This window comes from Panicum virgatum, chromosome 9K (assembly GCF_016808335.1).
Source record: "Panicum virgatum strain AP13 chromosome 9K, P.virgatum_v5, whole genome shotgun sequence".
In the NCBI taxonomy this organism is placed as follows: domain Eukaryota; kingdom Viridiplantae; phylum Streptophyta; class Magnoliopsida; order Poales; family Poaceae; genus Panicum; species Panicum virgatum.
Window position 1 is genome coordinate 9871657 of NC_053144.1, and position 20734 is coordinate 9892390.

General features: G+C 45.3%; 4 protein-coding genes across 4 annotated transcripts; 2 read left to right on the top strand and 2 right to left on the bottom strand.

Annotated features, from left to right (window-relative positions):
• The first annotated feature begins 1117 nt into the window (after window positions 1-1117).
• LOC120649991 (NADH dehydrogenase [ubiquinone] iron-sulfur protein 1, mitochondrial-like) lies at window positions 1118-4886 on the top strand. Its single transcript, XM_039926946.1, has 5 exons — window positions 1118-1585; window positions 1879-2125; window positions 2434-2728; window positions 2902-3276; window positions 3724-4886. The coding sequence occupies exons 1-5, from the start codon at window positions 1168-1170 to the stop codon at window positions 4621-4623; spliced, it is 2235 nt and encodes a 744-aa protein (XP_039782880.1). The 5' UTR covers window positions 1118-1167; the 3' UTR covers window positions 4624-4886.
• A 1417-nt stretch (window positions 4887-6303) lies between these two features.
• LOC120649993 lies at window positions 6304-7170 on the top strand. Its single transcript, XM_039926948.1, has 2 exons — window positions 6304-6727; window positions 6881-7170. The coding sequence occupies exons 1-2, from the start codon at window positions 6368-6370 to the stop codon at window positions 7052-7054; spliced, it is 534 nt and encodes a 177-aa protein (XP_039782882.1). The 5' UTR covers window positions 6304-6367; the 3' UTR covers window positions 7055-7170.
• On the bottom strand, window positions 7112-13363 carry LOC120649992 (dynamin-related protein 1C-like). The gene is made up of 16 exons (XM_039926947.1): window positions 13011-13363; window positions 12831-12894; window positions 12644-12748; window positions 11719-11820; window positions 11228-11278; window positions 11075-11136; window positions 10737-10827; window positions 10520-10584; window positions 10245-10439; window positions 10034-10153; window positions 9773-9843; window positions 9386-9611; window positions 8748-8798; window positions 8432-8660; window positions 7861-8000; window positions 7112-7536 (listed from the first exon to the last, which is right to left on the bottom strand). Exons 1-16 carry the CDS (start codon window positions 13149-13151, stop codon window positions 7411-7413), a joined length of 1839 nt encoding a protein of 612 aa, XP_039782881.1. The 5' UTR covers window positions 13152-13363; the 3' UTR covers window positions 7112-7410.
• Window positions 13364-15171: 1808 nt separating this feature from the next.
• On the bottom strand, window positions 15172-19917 carry LOC120649995 (threonine dehydratase 1 biosynthetic, chloroplastic-like). The gene is made up of 9 exons (XM_039926949.1): window positions 19416-19917; window positions 18422-18601; window positions 18056-18325; window positions 17605-17811; window positions 16861-17109; window positions 16711-16784; window positions 16428-16545; window positions 15954-16088; window positions 15172-15663 (listed from the first exon to the last, which is right to left on the bottom strand). Exons 1-9 carry the CDS (start codon window positions 19851-19853, stop codon window positions 15511-15513), a joined length of 1824 nt encoding a protein of 607 aa, XP_039782883.1. The 5' UTR covers window positions 19854-19917; the 3' UTR covers window positions 15172-15510.
• Between the last annotated feature and the right edge of the window lie 817 nt (window positions 19918-20734).

Consider the following 20734-nt stretch of genomic DNA (forward strand, 5'->3'; position numbering starts at 1 on the left):
TTAATGATCAGGCTTAAAACGAACCACAATAACATTTCTATATTTGCACGTTTAAAATGATTATAAGTCCATAATCTATTACCACCACTATATAGTATCCACCCTATGGACAATGCTGATATGCTAGAATCAGCTAATGTTGAACAGCAGCACCAAATAAGTTCAACCTACCCTCAAAACAATTTCAGGATTTTTAGTTAAGGAAACATGCATAGTCGCACTGTCAGATGCGGTTTTAGTAGGGGTGCAAAGTAATATTCTTTAGGTGCACCTCCAATCTTTTTTAGTTCAAATTTTAAACTACTTCTTCACTGTGGAATTCTATTTTGGAAAAATAGTACAAAATTTTAAAATAAAAAAGGTTGAAGGTGCATCTAAAGATCACCTCTTTACACCCCTAGATTTTAGAATAACACAACCTAACCACCATCTCTTTCTGGGCTGTTCAATCCCTTCAGCTAGAACATGCTTGTCACTCAGTTTATCTTGGATGGTCTCGAAATGAAAACCTTAAACACTTGGGAAAGCCCACGAAAAGTGAATGAAAACTGACGGAATTGGATTAGTCCAGAGTCCAGACAATATCTGCAAGGCCCAAATCCATTGCAGCTGCGGATGTCAAATGGTAGGCCCAACTAACTACAGAATTGAGGCCTCTCCATTTCAAATCCTGGAGCTGACCTTACAAAATCCGGCCCATTTCTTCCAGCGTTGACAGCGTTTCATACACCCATGGACCACGCGCACACGAGGTCTTCTTCTTCCCAGTTCCCTGCCTCGTGCCAGCTGCCGGCCTTGCCGCACCACGGGAGAGGGGACCCAAGCCATTTCATGCCCATCGTCCATGCACCGATTCCATCCAAGTTCTCGATCCAACACCTCAGCGAAACACAGAGCCCACGCGCCCCCTCCACCACCACGAAACCGTCCTCTCACTGCGCGCGGGTCCCGCAGGCCGGGCCCGGTCGTCATTCTCTCACGGACCTCGAAACCTCGTGGGCTCGTAGCAGCGCCCACCTCTCTCCTGAGACAACCCCATCCCTCTCACCACTCTCCCTAGGCTGAGGGCTCCTCCCCTTCTCTCTCTCTCTCTCTCTCTCTCTCTCTCTCTCTCTCCCCCCCTACCGTCTCCTGCGATCCCATCGCCTCGCCGCCGCCGCCGCCGCCATGGCGTTCCTCGCGAGGGCGCTCCGCCAGTCGAACTCGCGCCTGTCGTCGCGCTGCCCCGCCGTGGCCGCGTCCTGCCGCTGGATCTCCCCGACCGCCGCCGCGGGATCGCCGGAGGCCGGCGCGGCGGTGGCGCCGGCCGACCCGGAGCTGCCGCCGCCGCGGGAGCCCGTGGGGGGCGCTCGGGTGGAGCTCCCGCCCAACCCGGAGGACGCGCTCGAGGTGTTCGTGGACGGGCACGCGGTGCGGATCCCCAAGGGGTTCACCGTGCTCCAGGCCTGCGAGGTCGCCGGCGTCGACATACCGCGCTTCTGCTACCACAGCCGACTCTCCATCGCCGGGAACTGCCGCATGTGCCTCGTCGAGGTCGAGAAATCGCCCAAGCCCGTCGCCTCCTGCGCCATGCCCGCGCTCCCAGGTCAGCCACTGCCACCCCATCTGCGCACGTCGCATTTCCTTGTTCCTGCGTGTTGTTTTGAGATTGAAAACTGGGTCATGTTGATCTGCTTCGTTGGTCCATTACCTAGTGTTGTATAATGTATGCGGCAAATGCTCAGATCCATTCAGTTCCTTGGCGTCTCAGTAATTTAGGGTTATGAGTAGATTTGCTTGTTTGATTTCCCATTTCATCGGAAATAGTTGAAGAAACTAGAGACGTGACCTTGATTTAGTGGATTTTGGAGTACTCAATGATCACTCTTGCTGGATTAGGGATGAAGATTAAGACAAACACTCCAGTGGCGAAGAAGGCAAGGGAGGGTGTCATGGAGTTCCTGCTGATGAACCATCCACTTGACTGCCCAATCTGCGATCAGGGTGGGGAGTGCGACCTCCAGGATCAGTCTATGGCATTTGGTGCTGACCGTGGTCGGTTCACTGAGATGAAGCGGTCAGTTGTGGACAAGAATTTGGGTCCCTTGGTTAAGACAGTGATGACCCGTTGCATCCAATGTACAAGGTGATGTTTTTTTTGTTTTGGGTAATATCTATTAGCATCGCTTCAGGTGGTTTCATGGTTATCCTGTTTGTCTATGTTGTGTTTTCTGCAACCGCCTCATTCTTGACGCACTATATACAGGGTTAGCAACTGATCAGATCAACTTTAAAATATTTTCAACCTCTTGAGACTAGCATTTTTATCTGATGTATATATTCATGCTTCAATCTACTGGTTCTTAATTTGCGTTGTAGAAAATTGTTCTAGCTGCCTGTGCAAGCTCTGTACCTTGGCTGAGATGTATTGCTATTTTCGTTTCAATGTTGCAGGTGTGTCAGGTTTGCTACTGAGGTTGCTGGTGTTCAAGACCTTGGTATGTTAGGTCGTGGTAGTGGTGAAGAAATTGGAACATATGTTGAGAAACTTATGACAAGTGAACTATCCGGAAATGTTATTGATATCTGCCCTGTTGGGGCTCTTACGTCCAAGCCATTTGCATTTAAAGCTCGGAACTGGGAGCTGAAGGGCACCGAGACTATCGATGTTACTGATGCGGTAGGGTCAAACATAAGAGTTGACAGCAGAGGTCCTGAAGTTATGCGTATTGTTCCACGTCTCAATGAGGTTTGATTACTTCTCACTTCTCTTACAATTTTGACTCCTATATATGTTTGTTTTGTTGGTGATAGTACGTGAGCTGACGCTTCGTGGTGTATTGTAGAGTTCATTTAGTCTGCTATATACCTTTGAGAAAAGAAAGATTATGTTTAGTTAACATCACTTCCTGTTCCTTGCAGGACATAAATGAAGAATGGATATCTGACAAAACACGGTTTTGTTATGATGGTCTGAAGAGGCAAAGACTAAATGACCCTATGATCCGTGGTCCTGATGGCAGGTTCAAGGCAGTGACATGGCGTGATGCTCTTGCAGTTGTTGCTGAGGTTTTGCATCAAGTCAAGCCAGAAGAAATTACTGGAGTTGCTGGAAAACTTTCTGATGCAGAATCCATGATGGCTCTGAAAGATTTTGTTAACAGAATGGGTTCAGATAAGGTCCTCTGCGAGGGAAATGGTCCAAATCCTCCAGCAGACCTACAATCAAACTACCTAATGAATACAGGCATTGCTGGGCTTGAAAAGGCTGATGTCTTCCTTTTGGTTGGCACTCAGGTAGGATTCTCCTCCTTGTGCTCATAGCTAATATCTAGTACCATTTTCTTGATCTATCTGCGTTCTATGAAACACCATTATATTATATAGTCACTCAATGGTGTGGTGCCGCATGCTTTTGCGATAGCTATGCAGTGCATATGAATTAAATTGCAGTTGACATTCTTCAAACAAAAGTTATTGGTGATTTCAGTTTTCATCAATTTTCAAGCATACGGAGACACCATTACTGTAATTATCTGTCGGGAAAGGTTTTAAATTGATCTGGTTCGACCAAAAAAAAAATCTTTTGTACATGTAATAGTCCATATTTGAAGTGCCATGTTTGTTCTTTTGTTAAACTTTTTCTCTCCTCATGCATCCTTTTTAGTCATGTTTTGCCGATATGCAGTCTATTGTGAATATAAATGTTATAATGACACGACCCTCTTTTGTGCCATGGAACAGCCAAGAGTGGAGGCAGCTATTGTTAATGCTAGGATTCGGAAGACCGTTAGAGCAACACAAGCAAAGGTGGGCTATATCGGCCCTCCAGCTGACTTCAACTATGACCATGAGCATCTTGGCACAGGACCACAGACCCTTGTTGAGATTGCAGAAGGTCGGCACCCTTTCTGCTCAGTACTGCAATCTGCTAAAAACCCTGTCATCATCGCTGGAGCTGGATTATTTGAACGGGAGGACCAAGATGCCCTATTCTCAACGATTGAGACTGTAGCCAAGAAGTTCAATGTGACGAGACCAGACTGGAATGGCCTTAATGTCCTACTGCTCCATGCTGCTCAGGCTGCAGCTCTTGATCTTGGCCTTGTTGCTAATCCTGCTGAGAGCATCAAGTCAGCGAAGTTCTTGTACTTGATGGGAGCTGATGATATAAGTCTAGACAATCTTCCAGAAGATGCATTTGTTGTTTATCAGGGGCACCACGGTGACAAGGCTGTCTATAGGGCCAATGTTATTCTGCCATCTTCAGCATTCAGTGAGAAGGAAGGTACCTACGAGAACACCGAAGGTTGCACCCAGTGGACCATCCCAGCTGTTCCCACAGTTGGTGATGCTAGGGATGATTGGAAGATCATCCGTGCTCTTTCTGAGGTTGCTGGGGTTCAACTGCCTTATGACAGTCTGTCAGCTGTGAGGGACCGGATCAGCACAGTTGCACCTAATCTCATTCACGTAGATGAGAAAGAACCATGCACAATTTCACCTGAGGTGAAGCCGCCAGTAAAGCAACAAGTGAGCTCAACCCCGTTCAAAACCGTCATTGAGAACTTCTATATGACTGATGCAATCACACGAGCTTCAAAGATAATGGCCCAATGCAGTGCGACCTTGTTGAAGAAGTGAGGTCTGTGTCTTTCAAGCTAATCATCAGCGAAGAGCATCTTAGTTCCCTTTCTTTCTTTGCTACGAGGTCACCACCTGTTGCTTGCTTGGTTGGGAGGTTGGTGTATAATTTGGACTGCCTCTAGATTTTCAGAGCAGCAAAACTTGATCAGTGCATTTCTGTGTTGTGTATGAGAAGCAGAGCATACTCAATAAGCTTGTTGCCCTTTTGAATCATACAACGGGCTACAAGCAATGATTTTACCTGTTCCAGATTTGCTCCTTCCGCTTGGTTGTGAATGCTGCTTATGTAAGCTGGCAAAATAAATTGTTGGTAGGTTAAATTGTTAAAATGATTTAGCGTAAAGGTGAAATAGCCGATTTCATCCCGAAACTATCTCGTTTGGCTCAATTTCGTCCCGTAACTATGAAAACGTCCAAATCGATCCTTGAACTATCCAAACCGGCTCAGTTTCGTCCACTCCAGCCAGCTAGAGCTTCAATTCAATTGAATTGACCATTTTGCCCTCATTTTTTTTTTCACATCAGAGCAGCACAATCTTTTTTCTCATCCCCATGGCGGCTTCACATGAACCTCCTCCCCTTTAAGGAGGACCTCACTATTAACGTAATTATTAAATCTCTTTCTTCGTTCCTTGTCTCAATTAATTATTACCTACCTATAGTATAAATAAGATGCATGTATGTATGTGCGTTCAGCTCCTTCCTGCAGCGACACACGACGAGCACAAGATTCAGCAGTTGCGGCCTTGCAGGTGGAGCTTGGCTGCATGAACAAGGAGAACCAACGTTTGCGGGGATGCTCACGCAGGTCACTATCAGCTACCAGACGCTCCAAATTACAGAGGAGGGTTCTGTGCAGTCGTCATGGGGAGGAGAAATGGGACGGTGCTGATCTAATGTGAAAAGAAAACGGGGTAAAATGGTCCATTCAATTGAATTGAAGCTCCAGCTGACTGGAATGGATGAAACTGGGCCAGCTTAGATAGTTTGAGGATCGATTTGGACGTTTTCATAGTTGAGGGACGAGATTGAACCAAACATAATAATTCAAGGACGAAATTAGCTATTTTGCCTAGCGTAAACATATAGTACTATGCTTCCTTTGCCGAATTTTACCGGTCCGTTCAAAGACTTCTTTAACCTGTTATCATTTGGTATGTCAAGCTGGCCTCCTTTGTGTTTTCTAACAATAATCACAGCTTTTACCCTGGTTGCAACGTGTCTTGGAGAACGTACAATTTCTTCACGGGGGTTTGCTACCCAAGACCACTCTAGAACTTACCATGTATGACACTGGCACCACGCCTTGAACTTGCTAGAAATTCGAAGAGATCATCAACAGGACACTCTATGCCACTGTATTTAGGCTTACTCGCATCTCCACAACCAGGAAACGGTCAATAGGGACTGTTAAACAAGTTGTAACTAACCAAATATGGTTGTATCTAAATATAGAAGAGATATGGCTGGTTAGGAAACATAGGATGTTATTAGAGATAGAACAGTTGTAACCGTGTAAATCTTCCTTTCCTAGATAGTTTCCAAACTAGCCAACTCTCCTATATATTGTGTACATGCGCTTGTTATGCGCCACCAATATTATTAACACGAAGCTGTCGTGATCTCTGATTTGAGGCCGACGTTCACATCTTCTATTGCGCCTCTGATTCTTTTCAGGACAGCGCTCGAACCGTGCCTTATCTATCCAGCTGCCACTTCGCTCGCTCCACACCCAGCCGGCATGGTGCTGCACTGCGCCGCCACACCGACCGTCTCTCCGCCCGCCGCCAGACCCTGCCGCCTCCACCACGGCGCCTGCGGAGCCCTCCCGCACCCGGCCGCAGCCCCAGCGCGCGCGCTCGGTCTCGGGGACCTGCTCCGCCTCGTCGGCGGCGGCGGCGACGCGCGCGCAGACAGAGCCGTCTGCCGCGTGAGGCGGCGGGTGCGGTACGAGGAGGACGAGGACGAGGAAAACGACGAGGAGTGGGGGCACAACGAGGACGTCGCGAGGATGGAGCGGTACACCGAGGACGCGCGCGACCAGGCGCTGCTGGTGAAGGCCCGGGTGGACGACGAGGTGGAGGTCGTGCTCACCTTCAAGGTACCGAGCCAGGATGGGCAAATGCCGCGGTGGCGCGGCGGCTGCAATGCGGCTGTGCTGCCGCCGGTTACTAGTTTTCCGGCGCAGGCCGTGGTTCTCGTCAAGATGCTTTCGTTCTGCCTGTTGCTTGTGCGTGACCGCACTGTGTCGCAGGGCTTCTCGTCGAGCTTGAGCGGGGGAACGGCGGCGGATCCGGCGAGGAGCATCCTGCCGGAGAGGGCGATCATACAGTCGGTGGACGTGGTGAAGGGGCCATTTGACCCCAACAACATCGAGTACCTGGAGAAGGGGGTGGAATGGGACGACTTCAAGAGCCGCCTCCAATAGCAGGAAATTGCCCATGTAAATTTTGTATGCTGTTGTGTCAGTTAATCGAGAAAAATATGATCCTCACCTGTCATTTTCAACTGTTGTTCAGTTCAAATGCATCAAAGAGATCGGCCGAGACAGTAAAAATCAACAAAAGAATACATCTGTACTCGATGGGACCCTACAGATCAGGTCATCCATAATCGTAGGAAAGGCCAAGACGGCCGATGAAGAATGTCCGACAAGCGCGTTTGAAAATCGTGTACAAGACCCTCAATAAAACTCAGATATGAAAAGAATCGACCATTCTACAGCAGTCACACGTGTGCCGCGGTTGTACATTCTATGTTCCAGCTGTGGCAGCCACTGGCCAATCATTTCCATGCGACCGAGTCGATTTCATTCCTCGCCGATTTGTACAGCTCTAGCCTCTTCACCAAGGCATCCCTCTTCTCCATCAAAGCGGGATCCTCATCCAGCATTGCACTGAGCTGTTTCTTCTGTATCGTGAAAAGTAAAGCAAATGAGGGAACAATAATCTCTTTATCGTCCAAGAATCATGAACCATTGCTAACATGAAATGATCTAGACAAGACTAGAACAAAACAAGGAGGGAACAGAATGATACTATCAGGTTCTCTGAACCCTGTGAGCAAGAACAAGCATCAGTAAGAACAAGTTCACAAGCTAGACGAGAAATCAGGGGTGAAAAATATCACATTCAACAAAACTGATGTTTAAAAAAATTCATAATGCATGCCACACCAGTGTGACCTATCTTTTAATTGGATGCAAAACAATTTAATTAGTCAAAGTCAACATACCTCCTTGCTTCCCACATGTGCGTAGAAACGGTTAAGCAAATTTCTTTTTGCCTCCTTCACTTGACAATGTACAATGGCTTTCGGAATTGTGTTCCTCAATGTCTCACAGACCATGTTAATATAAGATGACACATTCGATCCTGACAAAAAAAAACAACAATAAAACCATAATTAGCAGCACATCATAATGGACTCTATTCACATGCGGTAAATATACAAAAAACGTGTAACTAATGCAGAAACTATACCACGGCTAGAACATCAACAAAGGACCATGACCCTACAATAATGTGTTCACAGTTTATGCAAAGAAAAAAAGTAAATGGCACAGATGGCTCACTGGCTAATATTTCATCATGCACTGGAGATATACAACCAACTGGTATGGCACTGCAGCTGTCTGGTTAAGGGCCACATTATTCAATCTGCCTACCATGATTATGTGTCAACATAATAAAGACTTCCTATAATTTAATATTAAGTTTCTTGTGTTGTATATATGTTAAAAATGGTTGTGCATTTTAGTAAATCAGATGTCTTTTTTCCACAAGAGCAAGGAAGGTGAATTTACCGATTCTTCTGAGATGATTGTCCTGATACCTATCACTCACTGGAGTGTTCTTATCAGCTGCTTTCTCTGGTTCAGTAGGAAGTTTACGGAAAAATTCTACTGTTAGGTAGCTGGCTTCCATCTCAACTAGACGAAGAACAGTCTTTCGACCGTCCTCGCGGAATCTTTCCAGGCTTTCATTTGCAGCAGCAGCTATGTCTGATTGAAGTGTCGGGAATCGCTTCAACTCCTATGATATCCAAGATTATGATTGATCAGTAAGAAGAAACAGTAAGACAAAAAGAGAAAGGAAGGAAGGAACAAAGAAGGCACTAACCTCTGTTGCTGCAATTGATCTTCGAACAAGCTCCTTCAAGACCAAATGGACCTGCAAATACGAGGGCATCATTAACCACAAACAGTGAGCAATATCCTATGAAATATGGCTTAAATGCAATTGAAGTGACCAACAAAACCCGGGTATCAGACACCATCCTTCATCCAGCAAAATTTAAAAAATTCAATTTAATGATAAGTATAGAACATCCTTCCATCACATTTGAGAATGCCCCTGACAAGATAAGGTTTCCTGCTATGCATAACATATAGAGGGCATGACTTCCATCATTCATTGGGATGTCCATAGGTTAGTGTCACGGCAATAGTGTGCACATCATATGATTTTAGCAGGCCAATGAACCTTTGATTTCAGCTCTATTTTGATGATTACAAGAGCCTTATAGTAGTTCCCTACTTTTCCCATTTGCCTTTCTAATAACAGTAAGATTAGCCTAGTTTTTCCCAGAAGATAGCAGTACGTGCAAGCCAACATAAATTTAACAGCTGCATAATATAAAATGTATACATACATGTAGGATACGAGATTACTAATATATTCACATACTTGTGCATGAACTATTGAAACATGAACTAAAACATATTAAAAGGAGCCATGCGTCAACGGAGAAGTCATACCGCATCAACAGAAGCTTCAGCTGGACCCTTAAAGTAGCTTAGAGAACTATCTATGAGTCTTCTGTATCCTTGCTCAGGGGCAATCAAGTGGGGCTGGTAACCATCAGCCTCTGAAATAACTTTCCTAACATTTTGCATTGAAAGATGCCGGTCAAATGGAAGCTTCTTCAGTGCTGCAGGTAACTGGTTGTCAAAGACACCATAAATCCGATCTCCACCTGGCCGACTGAGAAGAAGGGGAGTAATGATTAAGTGTAAGTTATCAAAAGCAAACCTAAAAAAATGCTTCTAGTACCTTAACAATACATACAACTATGATAATTTATATTTGGCAATAATTATGGAAGGCACAGGCAGATTAGAAAAAAGGTCGGTTGAATATCTTACCCGCCATCTAAATGCTCTTTGAAAACGCGATCAAATGCACGACACATATCCAATATAGTGTATAATTGAGCCTGCAGATTATACGAACTTTATGAGAGAAAACATAAATAAGGTTTAGAAATATATAATACACAGTGTTTCGTATTCATCCCTGCAAATAAACAATGCGGGTTGCAACACAAACTACCAAGAATGCTTATGCAGTTATGCTTAATTCACAGCAACCTAACACATATAATAAAAAAATACGGTTACTCTTACCCCAGCATCACCACCAATTGGCCTACCAAGTTTATCCAACTGGGCTTCTATTTCATCATTTGTTTTGTTAATCATGGCTATAATACTTGGAATTTTCGCTCTGATCACAGCCTCTAAATGCTGCATAAATAAATGGAAATACATCAGCCCTCAGCATATGCCATTCAAAAGTTTATGGTCGAAGCATACCACAGAAGAAAAATACCCTCACCTGTGACAGAAGCTTGGCAAGATACTCTGCGCCCATTTTATGTGCCAAGTGCCCATATTCAGGACTGCTCTCAAAGTATTCTTTTTCTTTGCGTCTTGCTGAGAGCATGTCAACATTCTTGTTGATATCAGCTTGTGAGCGGTTGACAATTCCCACCCAGGGGTGTTGTAAGCGATACTGCCTCCCTTCAAGTACCTAGGATTACATGGAGAAAGGAATTACTTTAGTGATATGTACATGGAGCATGCATTAAGAAAAAACTGAAAGCGTCATACATCAACAGCATTGGTACCCTTGTCCATCAAATCAAGCTTTGTTAAGACTCCAAAAGTCCTGTCACCTAAAGATGTTAAGAAAAAAGGATGTTAATATATATGATTGGAATTTCACAGACAAATAGGTAGGCTAACAAAATGATCTATCGACAATCCCATCTAATGGAAAGTGAGAAGTCAAATGCCGCAGGGATTTTTTTTCTTTCAAAAACTGCACCTGAAGGATCAACATCCCTAGCAAGCTTGATGGCATCCGATGTAGCTATATCTTGGTTAGCTGGGGAGATGGCCAAGATGATGCAATTTGGCTGAAATATCCAGACAAAAAAGAACATGAGTTAAAAAAAGGTTTTAAACAACGCGATCAAAGCATCTTTAGCAACAGGAAATACAGATAGCTGATCTAGATAAACTAGAATGAAAAATATTATATCTAAATATATATAATGCCCAGACCATGGGGAAAAGTGTCACAGAAGATTCAATGAAGTACAAGTAACTCAAGCAAACATCACATTGTTGTAAGTAGCATGTAACAGAGACGATTTTCTTTACCTTGTCAACATAAGATCGGACCATGTTTTCAATATCTTGAACAATAGATTCTGCTTGTCCCTCTGTAGTAAAATATTCCAGGTGTCAAAAGTTAAATAAAAGAAGGGCACAGTAACAAAAACAAAGCAACAAATTCAACAATTGTGGCATTACCTACAGCGACCTTTGTCAGTCCAGGGAGATCAATAAGTGTCAAGTTAACAACTGCAAACAGAAGTATGGCAAATTAATCCACAGACAGTTCAAGGGATAAGGAACATACATGTACTCACTGCATATAAAACTTCAAGTAACGTAATAAAGCTCGTGCACCAAGAATGTGCAAGTTACAATTTTTAGTTACTTGTGCTTCAGGAACAGGATCCAGAAAGAACCTCTATCACTGTGATTGTACCTTGAATAGAAGACATGACACACTACTTCTAACAACCTCAACAAAAAAAAAATCATAGTCATTTAATCTTCAAATCCTAATTCACGTGTTCTTTATAATTAGGTCCTGAGTAAAGTTAAATCATAAATCTTAATGCATTTCAGAGTAAGCTATTTAAAGGTTTTGCAGGGAGACCAATGCTGGAAAGTCCAAATCCACCATGTTTACCATGCATCAATACTTCAAAATCAGAACAAGCATCAACACTTACCATGTGGTGAATATATACTCAAATGGATGGGAACGTTTGAAATGGCCTTAGTTTTCCCAGTTATGCGATCTGTTTCATCAGCAATCTCTTTCCTCACAGCAGCTGCAATTATATGGAAATTTAAAAATAGTCCAACTATACATATCCAGCAAATTTACAAAAACAGAAAGAGTAGTTCAATAACAAATGCTATTTGACATCTCATTAATAAAATATAGACATAGATGGATACAATAACTATCAGAATGCCATTTTAGACAATAGAAATCAGCCCAGAAAATCGATAGCCGAAATCGATACAACTGCAAGCAAATATATCAAGGATACATCAGTGAATTGGTTCACAGTTATTTCTTTCATGAACTAATCACAATTAGTTCCTTTTCACACATGATATTTCTCACTTTTTTAAACACAGTGAATAGTTTCTCGGTGGCATCTGCTAGAAATTCAATGTAACGTTTAAATAAAGATAAAACGGATGTGTACTGTTCATTTAAGGAAAGGAAAGCAACCAAGGTGAAAGCACGGTAAACTACAAATATATTATGATTTACATGCATTGCAGATATTTCCTAAATATGTTGTTAGTGTACATCACATTGGTTGTCATGGTCAGCATAGTACCATTGTTACAATTAGCAACTACTAGGATGCCCTCTTGCTCTCAAATATTATGACATGCTAGTGATTAGTTGAAGCATGTAACAGTAAATGCCACCATGCATTGTTACCCTGCGGTATCAATTTCATTCAATTTTGGTAAGACAGATGATGCAATTTGTATCTATCTTATTTGAGCATAATTGAAATGAACCTTCACAACAGGCAGGCAGGCATCTTAGTATATCACTAACCCTAACAATTAGAAGTGAATAAAACAAGCAAATTACTGTGATAAATAAATGCAAATTGGTCGCCATACCAAAGTCGGTAAACCGCTTCCTCGGGGCGTGGAGGAACTCGGCATACTCGTGCCCACCATCCGTCTTGTGCAGCTGCAGCACTAGAGGTCGCCTCGTCACAATGCCTAATCAAAACCCAAATTAAATCCTCGACGCCCAAGCCGGTCCAAATCAAACAGCACGCGCGCGATCTAGCCACGACATTACCAGATCCACGAGGCAGGAAGTCCCTCCCCACTATGCTCTCGAGGACAGACGACTTCCCGGAACTCTGGAGGCATCATCAGGAGAGAGAAAAAAAACGAGAACTAAACCGTGAGCGAGCGCACTAGCTAGATCTGGGACGGGGGCTAGCGGATCTGGAAGCGATGCTGCAGCGGCGCGTACCTGCCCGCCGACGACAGCGACGGAGGGGAGCGCCTCCCAGAGCGAGCCCTCGCCGCCGGCGCCGCCGCCGTGGTCACCGAGGACGGTGCACGCGCGCTGGATCCGGTTCACCAGCCCGATCAGGCTCCCCATGGTCGCCATCCTGGGCGAGGCCGCACGCGATGGTCCCGCCGGCGGCTCTGCGTCAGGCGGCGGTGGTTCGTCGGCGGCGGCGAGCAGCGGGAGGCGGTGGGATCTAATCTAACGAGTGGGAAGAGCGGAGAGAATCGCTGCGACAGATTTTAAAAAAGCGAGCCTGTAGTTTTGCTTGCGAGGTGGTGGTGGTGACGGTCGGCACGCGGGAGTATGGGTTTGCGTGGACGCGGCGTTCGAGCGCCGGTGCGGGTGGGCTGAGCCCCTGCAGGTGGGGCTACGAGAACTGTGGGGTCGTGATGGCAGTGGAAGAGTTTGTTCGACGGATCGCCGTCCGTCCTGCTGGTATGGACGTTTGGACGCGCGGCGGACGTGCGGGTTGGATGGGCTCGAATGGACCGGGGCTATGGATCGGGAACCGTTGGATCTCGGCTGCCTTGGCGTGGGGTCAGTTTGTCGGAGGGCTGGTTTATGGGTGGCACCCCACATCCTGGTGCAGTGTCACGCTTCAGCAACAGCTACGCTAAAAAAGGTTTCTTTTTTTAATCCGCTAAAAAAATGTTTAAAAATAAACATCCATTCTCAATGTTTAGAGGGGATAATAGAAAAAATATATTCCTCACGCACGGGTGGAGGCGAGCCGTCACGGAAGAGGAGCAGCCGTCGGCGAGCTAGAAGAGTGAGGAAGGAAGTGGGTGGAGCAACCGTCAATGAGCTAGGGTAGGAGGAGGGGGATGGGGTGGAGCGGTCACCCGCGAGGTGGGGGAGGTCAAGGTGGTGGTCAAGGCGGCGGAGCTTGGGATTTCGAGTTTCCAGGGCTCTAATAGCCACCGGCTCTAAAGGAGGAGGTTGGCGGCCCAATAGTGGATGGTGGGCTGTACATTTGTGGGCAGTGGGCAGCGGCGGGGGCGAGGAGAAAGTCGGGAAGGGGTGGGTGGTGCTGCAGTGGCGGTGGAGGGCCGTGTCTAGGGATGTAAATGGTACGGATATTTTCCGACCATATTTAAATTCGATTCGGATTGGAAGGGTTTTTATCTGTCCGTATCCGATTTCAACTATCCAATATCCGTAACCGATCCGTATCTGAATGCTCAAAAGTTACATTTTTATGATGTGAATATCTGTTACAATCTTATCCGATAAAATCTAACACTATTTGTATTCGACTCCGTATTCGAACATAAATATGAAAATAAATATGATATCAGTAATATCCGTCCGTATCCGATCCGTTTTCATCCCTAGCCGCGTCGGAGCCTGAGCTGGAGCAGGTAGCGACGCTCAGCTCAGAGAGCGATAAACAGATGCTAAAAAAACGAGCAACGCTAAACCTGGAGGACCGCGTCGGAGCCGGGGCTGGAGCAGGTAGCGACGCTCAGCTCAGAGAGCGATAAACAGATGCTAAAAAAACGAGCAACGCTAAACCTGGAGGAGCGGTGATGTGACGTTCGGTCCTGCAGGCAACTTGCAATTTTATTTTGAGTTCTATGCAAATTTAGAACTCCAGAAGGCCGATAAGGATAAAAGATACTGGTACATTCCATTTGGAATTATTGGAAATGCCAGGAAATGTGACTGCGTGCCACCCACATGGCACATGTAAGCGACTCCTGCTGTCGAGCTTAACCACCACGCACCAACTGACCATCCAACAAACTCTCTCCCCCACCATTTCAGTTAACCGCTGCAACAGTAATAGCAACACAACACACCACACCCATCCATCCAAGCGTCACAGCAGAACAGTAGACCACACATTATCACACATTCTCAAATTGACACCACATAATTCACATCCCCGCAGATAAGGTTTCCAAACCTAGCGATAGGCTCCTCCAGACATGTTTTAATTTACTTGAGAACTGGAATGCAGAAGATAAACTCAGTTTGAACTCCACATAACTGCTAACAATATAGGGGAGGTTCAATATGTCAGCATATTTTCCAGCTTGTTATACAAAACTTTGTGAAAAGTCAAAAGTCCCCAATTTTGTTTCAAAACTCAATATAGCGAAGAGATAGGATGGTATACACTTTATAGAACTGATGCAGTCCGGATCTCAATACATTATTATCAGATATTTGGGTTACATATTTATTATCATTATTTGCGAAATTTAGGTGACTTGCACCAATAATTGAGACCACAAAGCACGAATTACAGATGCACAATAGCAGATACACTACACAATCTAACAAGTTAACAAAAGCCAAATCAGCACTACATAAATGGGTATGGCGATGGCTTTACTCCTACAGATGCAGCAAGGTGTGCCTTCTACCTTGGAGTTGAATCTTGCTTGCAAAGTCTCATCAATTTATGGGGGCAAAGGAAAATAGCCATTCACCCATCATGTGCCTAACGACATTAAATGTTCGGATCACGCAACAGCAGCCGGTATATCTCATTGTTGTGCTCTGACATGTACTCGTACCCAAGACTGTCAGCACAACTCTTGAATTCATCGAAGTCTTGCGGTGGCACTTGTATGCCAACTAATACATTTGCTCCAGCTTCACCCTGCACAAGAGAATTAGGTGATGAATGCTCTTTTTTGGTGGTCTTCATTGTTTACTAACACTCATACAAGCAATACACATGTCCCAGAACAATTTCCAGCATGGTATATACTTTTTCTCAAGTTCAGAACGAAAGGGGCATATAATCATTTGAAGAGCAGGGTTTTTTTAAACATGTTCTGGCTTCATGGAATGGAAGTAACAACAAGATCAAAGTTTCAAATTATGAGATCGCATAGATAGACACAATGTAAGAAGGGTACAGACAATAAGGCCAGACTGATCGCATACCTGTCCACGATAATGGAAAAGGCTGATATTCCAACGAGGACTGAATGCATCCAAAAATTTCATGAGGGCCCCAGGCCTTTCTGGAAAAATGAACCGGTAAACAAGTTCATCCTTTATTTCTGATCTACCTCCAATCTGAAAATTGATACAGTGGAATCACTAATAAGATAGCAGGACATTTGCATGAAAAATGCCCCTAAGGGAACTAAAACAATTGACATTCAAAACCTTGGCAGTGTACTAAATTAACCTACAAAATGTCAGCTGCAATCTAGATTTTTAAGGTAATTATTTGTAAACTAGACATCCTCAGTCACAGGTTGCAAAAACATACTAGCCTGATAGATACCTTAATGGGCGTAGATGCATATCCATTGCCATAATAACACTAAAAGTAGACTCATTTACAAATTACAACTGATCCCTTGAAAAATAATGTGCTAATAGCTATTCAGTGTGACAGATGCAACTTACAAAGTATCTAAGGTGGTCTTTTGCTAAATCATTGTCTGTAAGGTTAACAGTCCTCAGTTTCGCAGATTCCATTCGATTCACCATTGCTCCAAGCTCGTTGTTTGTGTAGATGCCAACGCTGTAACAAATATCAATCTAAGTATCTAAGGTAACCATTGTTGTATATACTTTAAAAAAAGATCAGACAATAAAATAAAAAGAATGTACATCTCAGTCAAGGATAAAAACATTGGCAATTTGACATGGATGAATAATGATAAAAAATGTCCAACTTTATAAGTACCTGTAAAGAACAAGGGCATCTTTAGCATTAGAATCATATCTGTATTTAAATTCAGTAATATTCATCCGGCCAACCTGCAGAATGAGATGTCACAAGAAAGGAAATTGATTTTAAACTAAAACAAGTTGGCATTACTATCACAGGGTATACCAATTCTGCAAATCGTTTGAAGCTCCCCTGCTCCTCTGGTAAAAATGTGGCTAGAACTGCTTCACGCTTTCGACCAACATCAGCAAGTTCAGTTACTAGTCTAAGTCGGTCAAAGTTCATATTTGCTCCACTAGTTATGGCAACCACAGTTTCTCCCTTCAAGTTATAGTATTTGCAGTAGGCTTCAGCCCCTGCCAGTGCAAGGGCTCCAGCAGGTTCAAGGATACTTCTTTTCTCCTCAAACATATCCTGCACGCATTAAAAAAAGATACATCTCAGTACCACTGATATACCAAGTGCAGAATGCAAGTATAATGCACTGTATATGATGAAAAAGGACAATATGTATTCAAAAAGATCGAAATACAATAAGTAGTTTGTGATGAATTCTATTTCTGTATCCATACTAACAGAACACTTACAGTAAACTTAGAGAGAGAAAAACTATATTGGATAATGCCCTACACAGTAAATGAACTGATACTAGATAGAGAGTTACGGAACCATAACCTTATAAGGCATTCCCACTAGACAGTGTTCTGATTTCCGAAAATGTTATGGTTTACATTGACTGGCCACTACAACAGAGAATGCTAATGGAACAAATTACAATCTTGTTCTTGAGCATTCTATCCAGAATTCCAGAGCTTCAAGTGAGTTGAGACTATGAAATATTACAGTGTTCAATTAAACACCCATTTAAAGCACTAATGAATGGCAGATGAATACATGTATAGTTCTCACCTTTATAGAAGCACAAATAGCATCTCGTCTGACCATAACAATGCCATCTACCAGTTCTCTACACAGGCGAAATGTTTCCTCCCCTACAGTTTTGACTGCTACACCATCTGCGAAACCACCAACATGCTCTAACATGACCCTCTTGCCATGACACAAGGACAATGCCATTGCATTTGCATCTGAGGGTTCTACTCCAATTATTTTCACCTGTACAGAAGAAATGATGCCAAAGCATACCAAAAAATATCAGCCTGAATGGAAATCACTGTAAGATAGATATACTGGGTTCAATTGTGAAAAGGATTACAGTACAAGGTTGATTCAACATGAAATAATTCAACTACACAAATGCACTTAAACATCAAATCCAAATCTCCATGATGGCATGAAAAGAAACTCATTGTCTTCAACATATTGTTTTTCTAAAGAAATGGTACAATGGAAAACTTACCTCTGGGCGAACCCGTTTCACATAGGCAGCAATACCAGCGATTAATCCGCCACCTCCCACAGGTACAAATATTGCATGCAGTGGACCTTGCAGTTGCCTAACAATTTCCATGCCGACAGTTCCTTGTCCAGTGATAACATCAGGATGGTCAAATGGAGGTATGAACGTGCGACCCTCCTGCTCGCATCGTAGTTTTGCATATGACTGAGCTTCATCGTATGAGTCCCCCTCGAGGACTACCGTTGCACCCAACCTCTCCACTGATTTCCACTGGAATTAAGGTGTTAAGTTTATTGTTCAGTGAGCATTAAGTAGAATACATCGTGAAAGGGAAGCCCTAAGTTTGGGCATGAAAAGATCAGAAACCTTGATTTCTGGTGTTGTCACCGGCATGACGATGACGGCATCGCATCCCAGTCTCTGAGCAGAAAGAGCAACTCCCTGAGCATGGTTTCCAGCAGAGGAGCAGATGACGCCCCTCTCCAACTGCTCAGGAGAGAGTTTTGCCATCATATTATATGCACCCCGCAACTTGAATGAGAATACCTATAACCAAGGAAACAAAATTTGAGAAACAAAGAAAAGAAAGCACAGAAGTGGAACAGTACTTTTCAGTGAACTTGAAATTTACCACATAGAAACACTAAACACAGTCAAGTAAAAAAAATTAGGAAACTGTAATATGTGCAGAAAAAAAATTAGGAACTGTACTATGTATGAAACGTATGTATGGCAAACAGATAGGGAGATTATCTTTGAAACGTGTATAGGATTCCTTCTCAAAAGGTATATATGCACATAAGGTTCCATCGCTATGGGTTATGCTATTGATAAGAACACAGAAAATCAAATATATTAGAACAGTTACAAACTTCCCAGACCCTGAATCAGAGTCTGTCAACTTAAAAAAGAACAGCCACCTCAAGATTTCATCACTATAGAAATCAACCGATAATTGAAGGGAATGTCTAAGTGCAAAATATCCTGAAACGTCTACTCTCCTCGGAGAAAGCGTGACAAGAACGTGTCAAAGCCAAGGTGGAAAATTGAAGGGAATGTCTAAGTACCTGTCCCGGCACCAAGAGAATTCATGAGATTCTGTGAATCCCAGCATCCTATTCAAACCAGCAGAACCATGACGCTACCGAGGTAAACCCCGAAAAGTTTCAGCGTTATCAAAATACTCCATTGAACTTGGCTATGGTTGAGTGCAAAATGTATCCAGAGACACAGGTAGCGGCTAAAGCTTCTTTTGGAATAATAGAAACGCTTTAGTAGCCGCGCCCGTGAACACAACAAACCAACCCAAAAAAGGTGGCTAGACAAAGTAAAACGAAGGCTGCGCGTCGTCGTGGATTACCGGCTGCAGGTCCTCGCGCTTGATCCAGAGGTTGACCCCGAGGCGGTCGGAGAGCTTGGTGGCGAGCTGCAGCGGCGACTCGATTGCCACGTCGTACACCTTGGACGACAGCACGCTGGTCAGGTACTCCATCGCGCCGGGCCCTCCTCCCCCCGCCGCGCCGCCGTCCCCACCGAACCCCTCCCCGTCCGCCGCGCCCGCGTTGCGCTCCCGGAACCCCGCCACGAGGCACCCGCTCTCCCTCTGCAGCGACTCCGGCGCCACCCGCACCATCGGCGCCGGCGCCGCCGGGGCGGCCGCGAGCGCCGCCGACGCCGCCTCCGCGGGCGTCGTCGCCGCGGCGCTGACGGCCACGCGGGAGGGCCTGCGGCCGTCGCGGCGGAGGGGGGAGGCCGCGGGGAAGGCGGCCGAGGCAGAGGCGGTGGCGGCGGCCGCCATGGTGGTGCCCTCGCGGAATTCCTGATTTGTTTTTTTTCCTCTCGCTGGGCGCCGGGGCCGGGTGAAGCGGGGAATGCGTCGTCGCGAGTCGCGGGGGGCGATATGAATATGATGTGGCGCGGAGGAGGACATGGGCCCGTGGGTTGGTCGGGGGGAGGGCGGGGCCCGCGCGGGATCGGGGGGCGTCAGCGTCAAGATCCCCGCACCCGTCCGCGCGCGCGCGGCCTGGGTATCCTTGGCGGTTATGCACCGTCGTTTTCCGCGCGGGCGCCGGTGCGGGGGCATGCCTAACACGAGCGCGGCGAGACTCGAGGGAGAGGGGTCGGCCGTCGGCGGCTCGGCTTCGCGCGTACTGGCGGGCGTACGGGCTCCGCGCCAAGCCGGAGGCCGTGCCGTGGCGGCATGGCCGAGCCGCCGGGGCGGCGGGCCGTCGGACCGTGGACAGTTTCAGGCTCTCATTGCCGACGGCTGGGATTGAGTTTTGGGTGCATCTACACGGCGGTGTCGTCGCGGCACGAGCTTGACTAAGCACAGGTTTCTTGTGCCCGTTCAAAGGGAGCGTGGAGCCTCTCAGGGTTGATGCAAATCAAACCAAGAGACAGAACAGGGCTTTGGTACGCATTGTACGATGGCAGCCTTGGAGGGGGGAAAAAACTGTCCAAGAGACCGTACAAGAGTGTGTATAGGCGACATTAGCTGTCTACTGGAAGATGTGCCATATGAGATCTTGAGGTGCAGCCGTGCAGGAGGAGAAACAGGGAGAGGATGACATCTACTTCCTCTGTTTCAAAATATACTAGCAGATTTTATTTATTTGTTTACCTACATATCATTTGCTATGAATCCAAACATACGCTATTGTATAGATATATAGAAAAAAC

Coding starts and splice junctions, on each gene's coding strand:
- LOC120649991 (XM_039926946.1), top strand. CDS start 1,168: ATGGCGTTCCTCGCGAGGGCGCTCCGCCAGTCGAACTCGCGCCTGTCG. Junction 1,586..1,878: donor CGCCATGCCCGCGCTCCCAG/GTCAGCCACTGC, acceptor TTGCTGGATTAG/GGATGAAGATTAAGACAAAC. Junction 3,277..3,723: donor TCCTTTTGGTTGGCACTCAG/GTAGGATTCTCC, acceptor GCCATGGAACAG/CCAAGAGTGGAGGCAGCTAT.
- LOC120649993 (XM_039926948.1), top strand. CDS start 6,368: ATGGTGCTGCACTGCGCCGCCACACCGACCGTCTCTCCGCCCGCCGCC. Junction 6,728..6,880: donor AGGTCGTGCTCACCTTCAAG/GTACCGAGCCAG, acceptor ACTGTGTCGCAG/GGCTTCTCGTCGAGCTTGAG.
- LOC120649992 (XM_039926947.1), bottom strand. CDS start 13,151: ATGGCGACCATGGGGAGCCTGATCGGGCTGGTGAACCGGATCCAGCGC. Junction 12,749..12,830: donor CTTCCTGCCTCGTGGATCTG/GTAATGTCGTGG, acceptor GGTTTTGATTAG/GCATTGTGACGAGGCGACCT. Junction 8,799..9,385: donor CTGAAGCTTCTGTTGATGCG/GTATGACTTCTC, acceptor TCGTATTTGCAG/GTCCATTTGGTCTTGAAGGA.
- LOC120649995 (XM_039926949.1), bottom strand. CDS start 19,853: ATGGCGGCCGCCGCCACCGCCTCTGCCTCGGCCGCCTTCCCCGCGGCC. Junction 17,812..18,055: donor TGAAACGGGTTCGCCCAGAG/GTAAGTTTTCCA, acceptor TCTTCTGTACAG/GTGAAAATAATTGGAGTAGA. Junction 16,089..16,427: donor AAGACCACCTTAGATACTTT/GTAAGTTGCATC, acceptor ATCAATTTTCAG/ATTGGAGGTAGATCAGAAAT.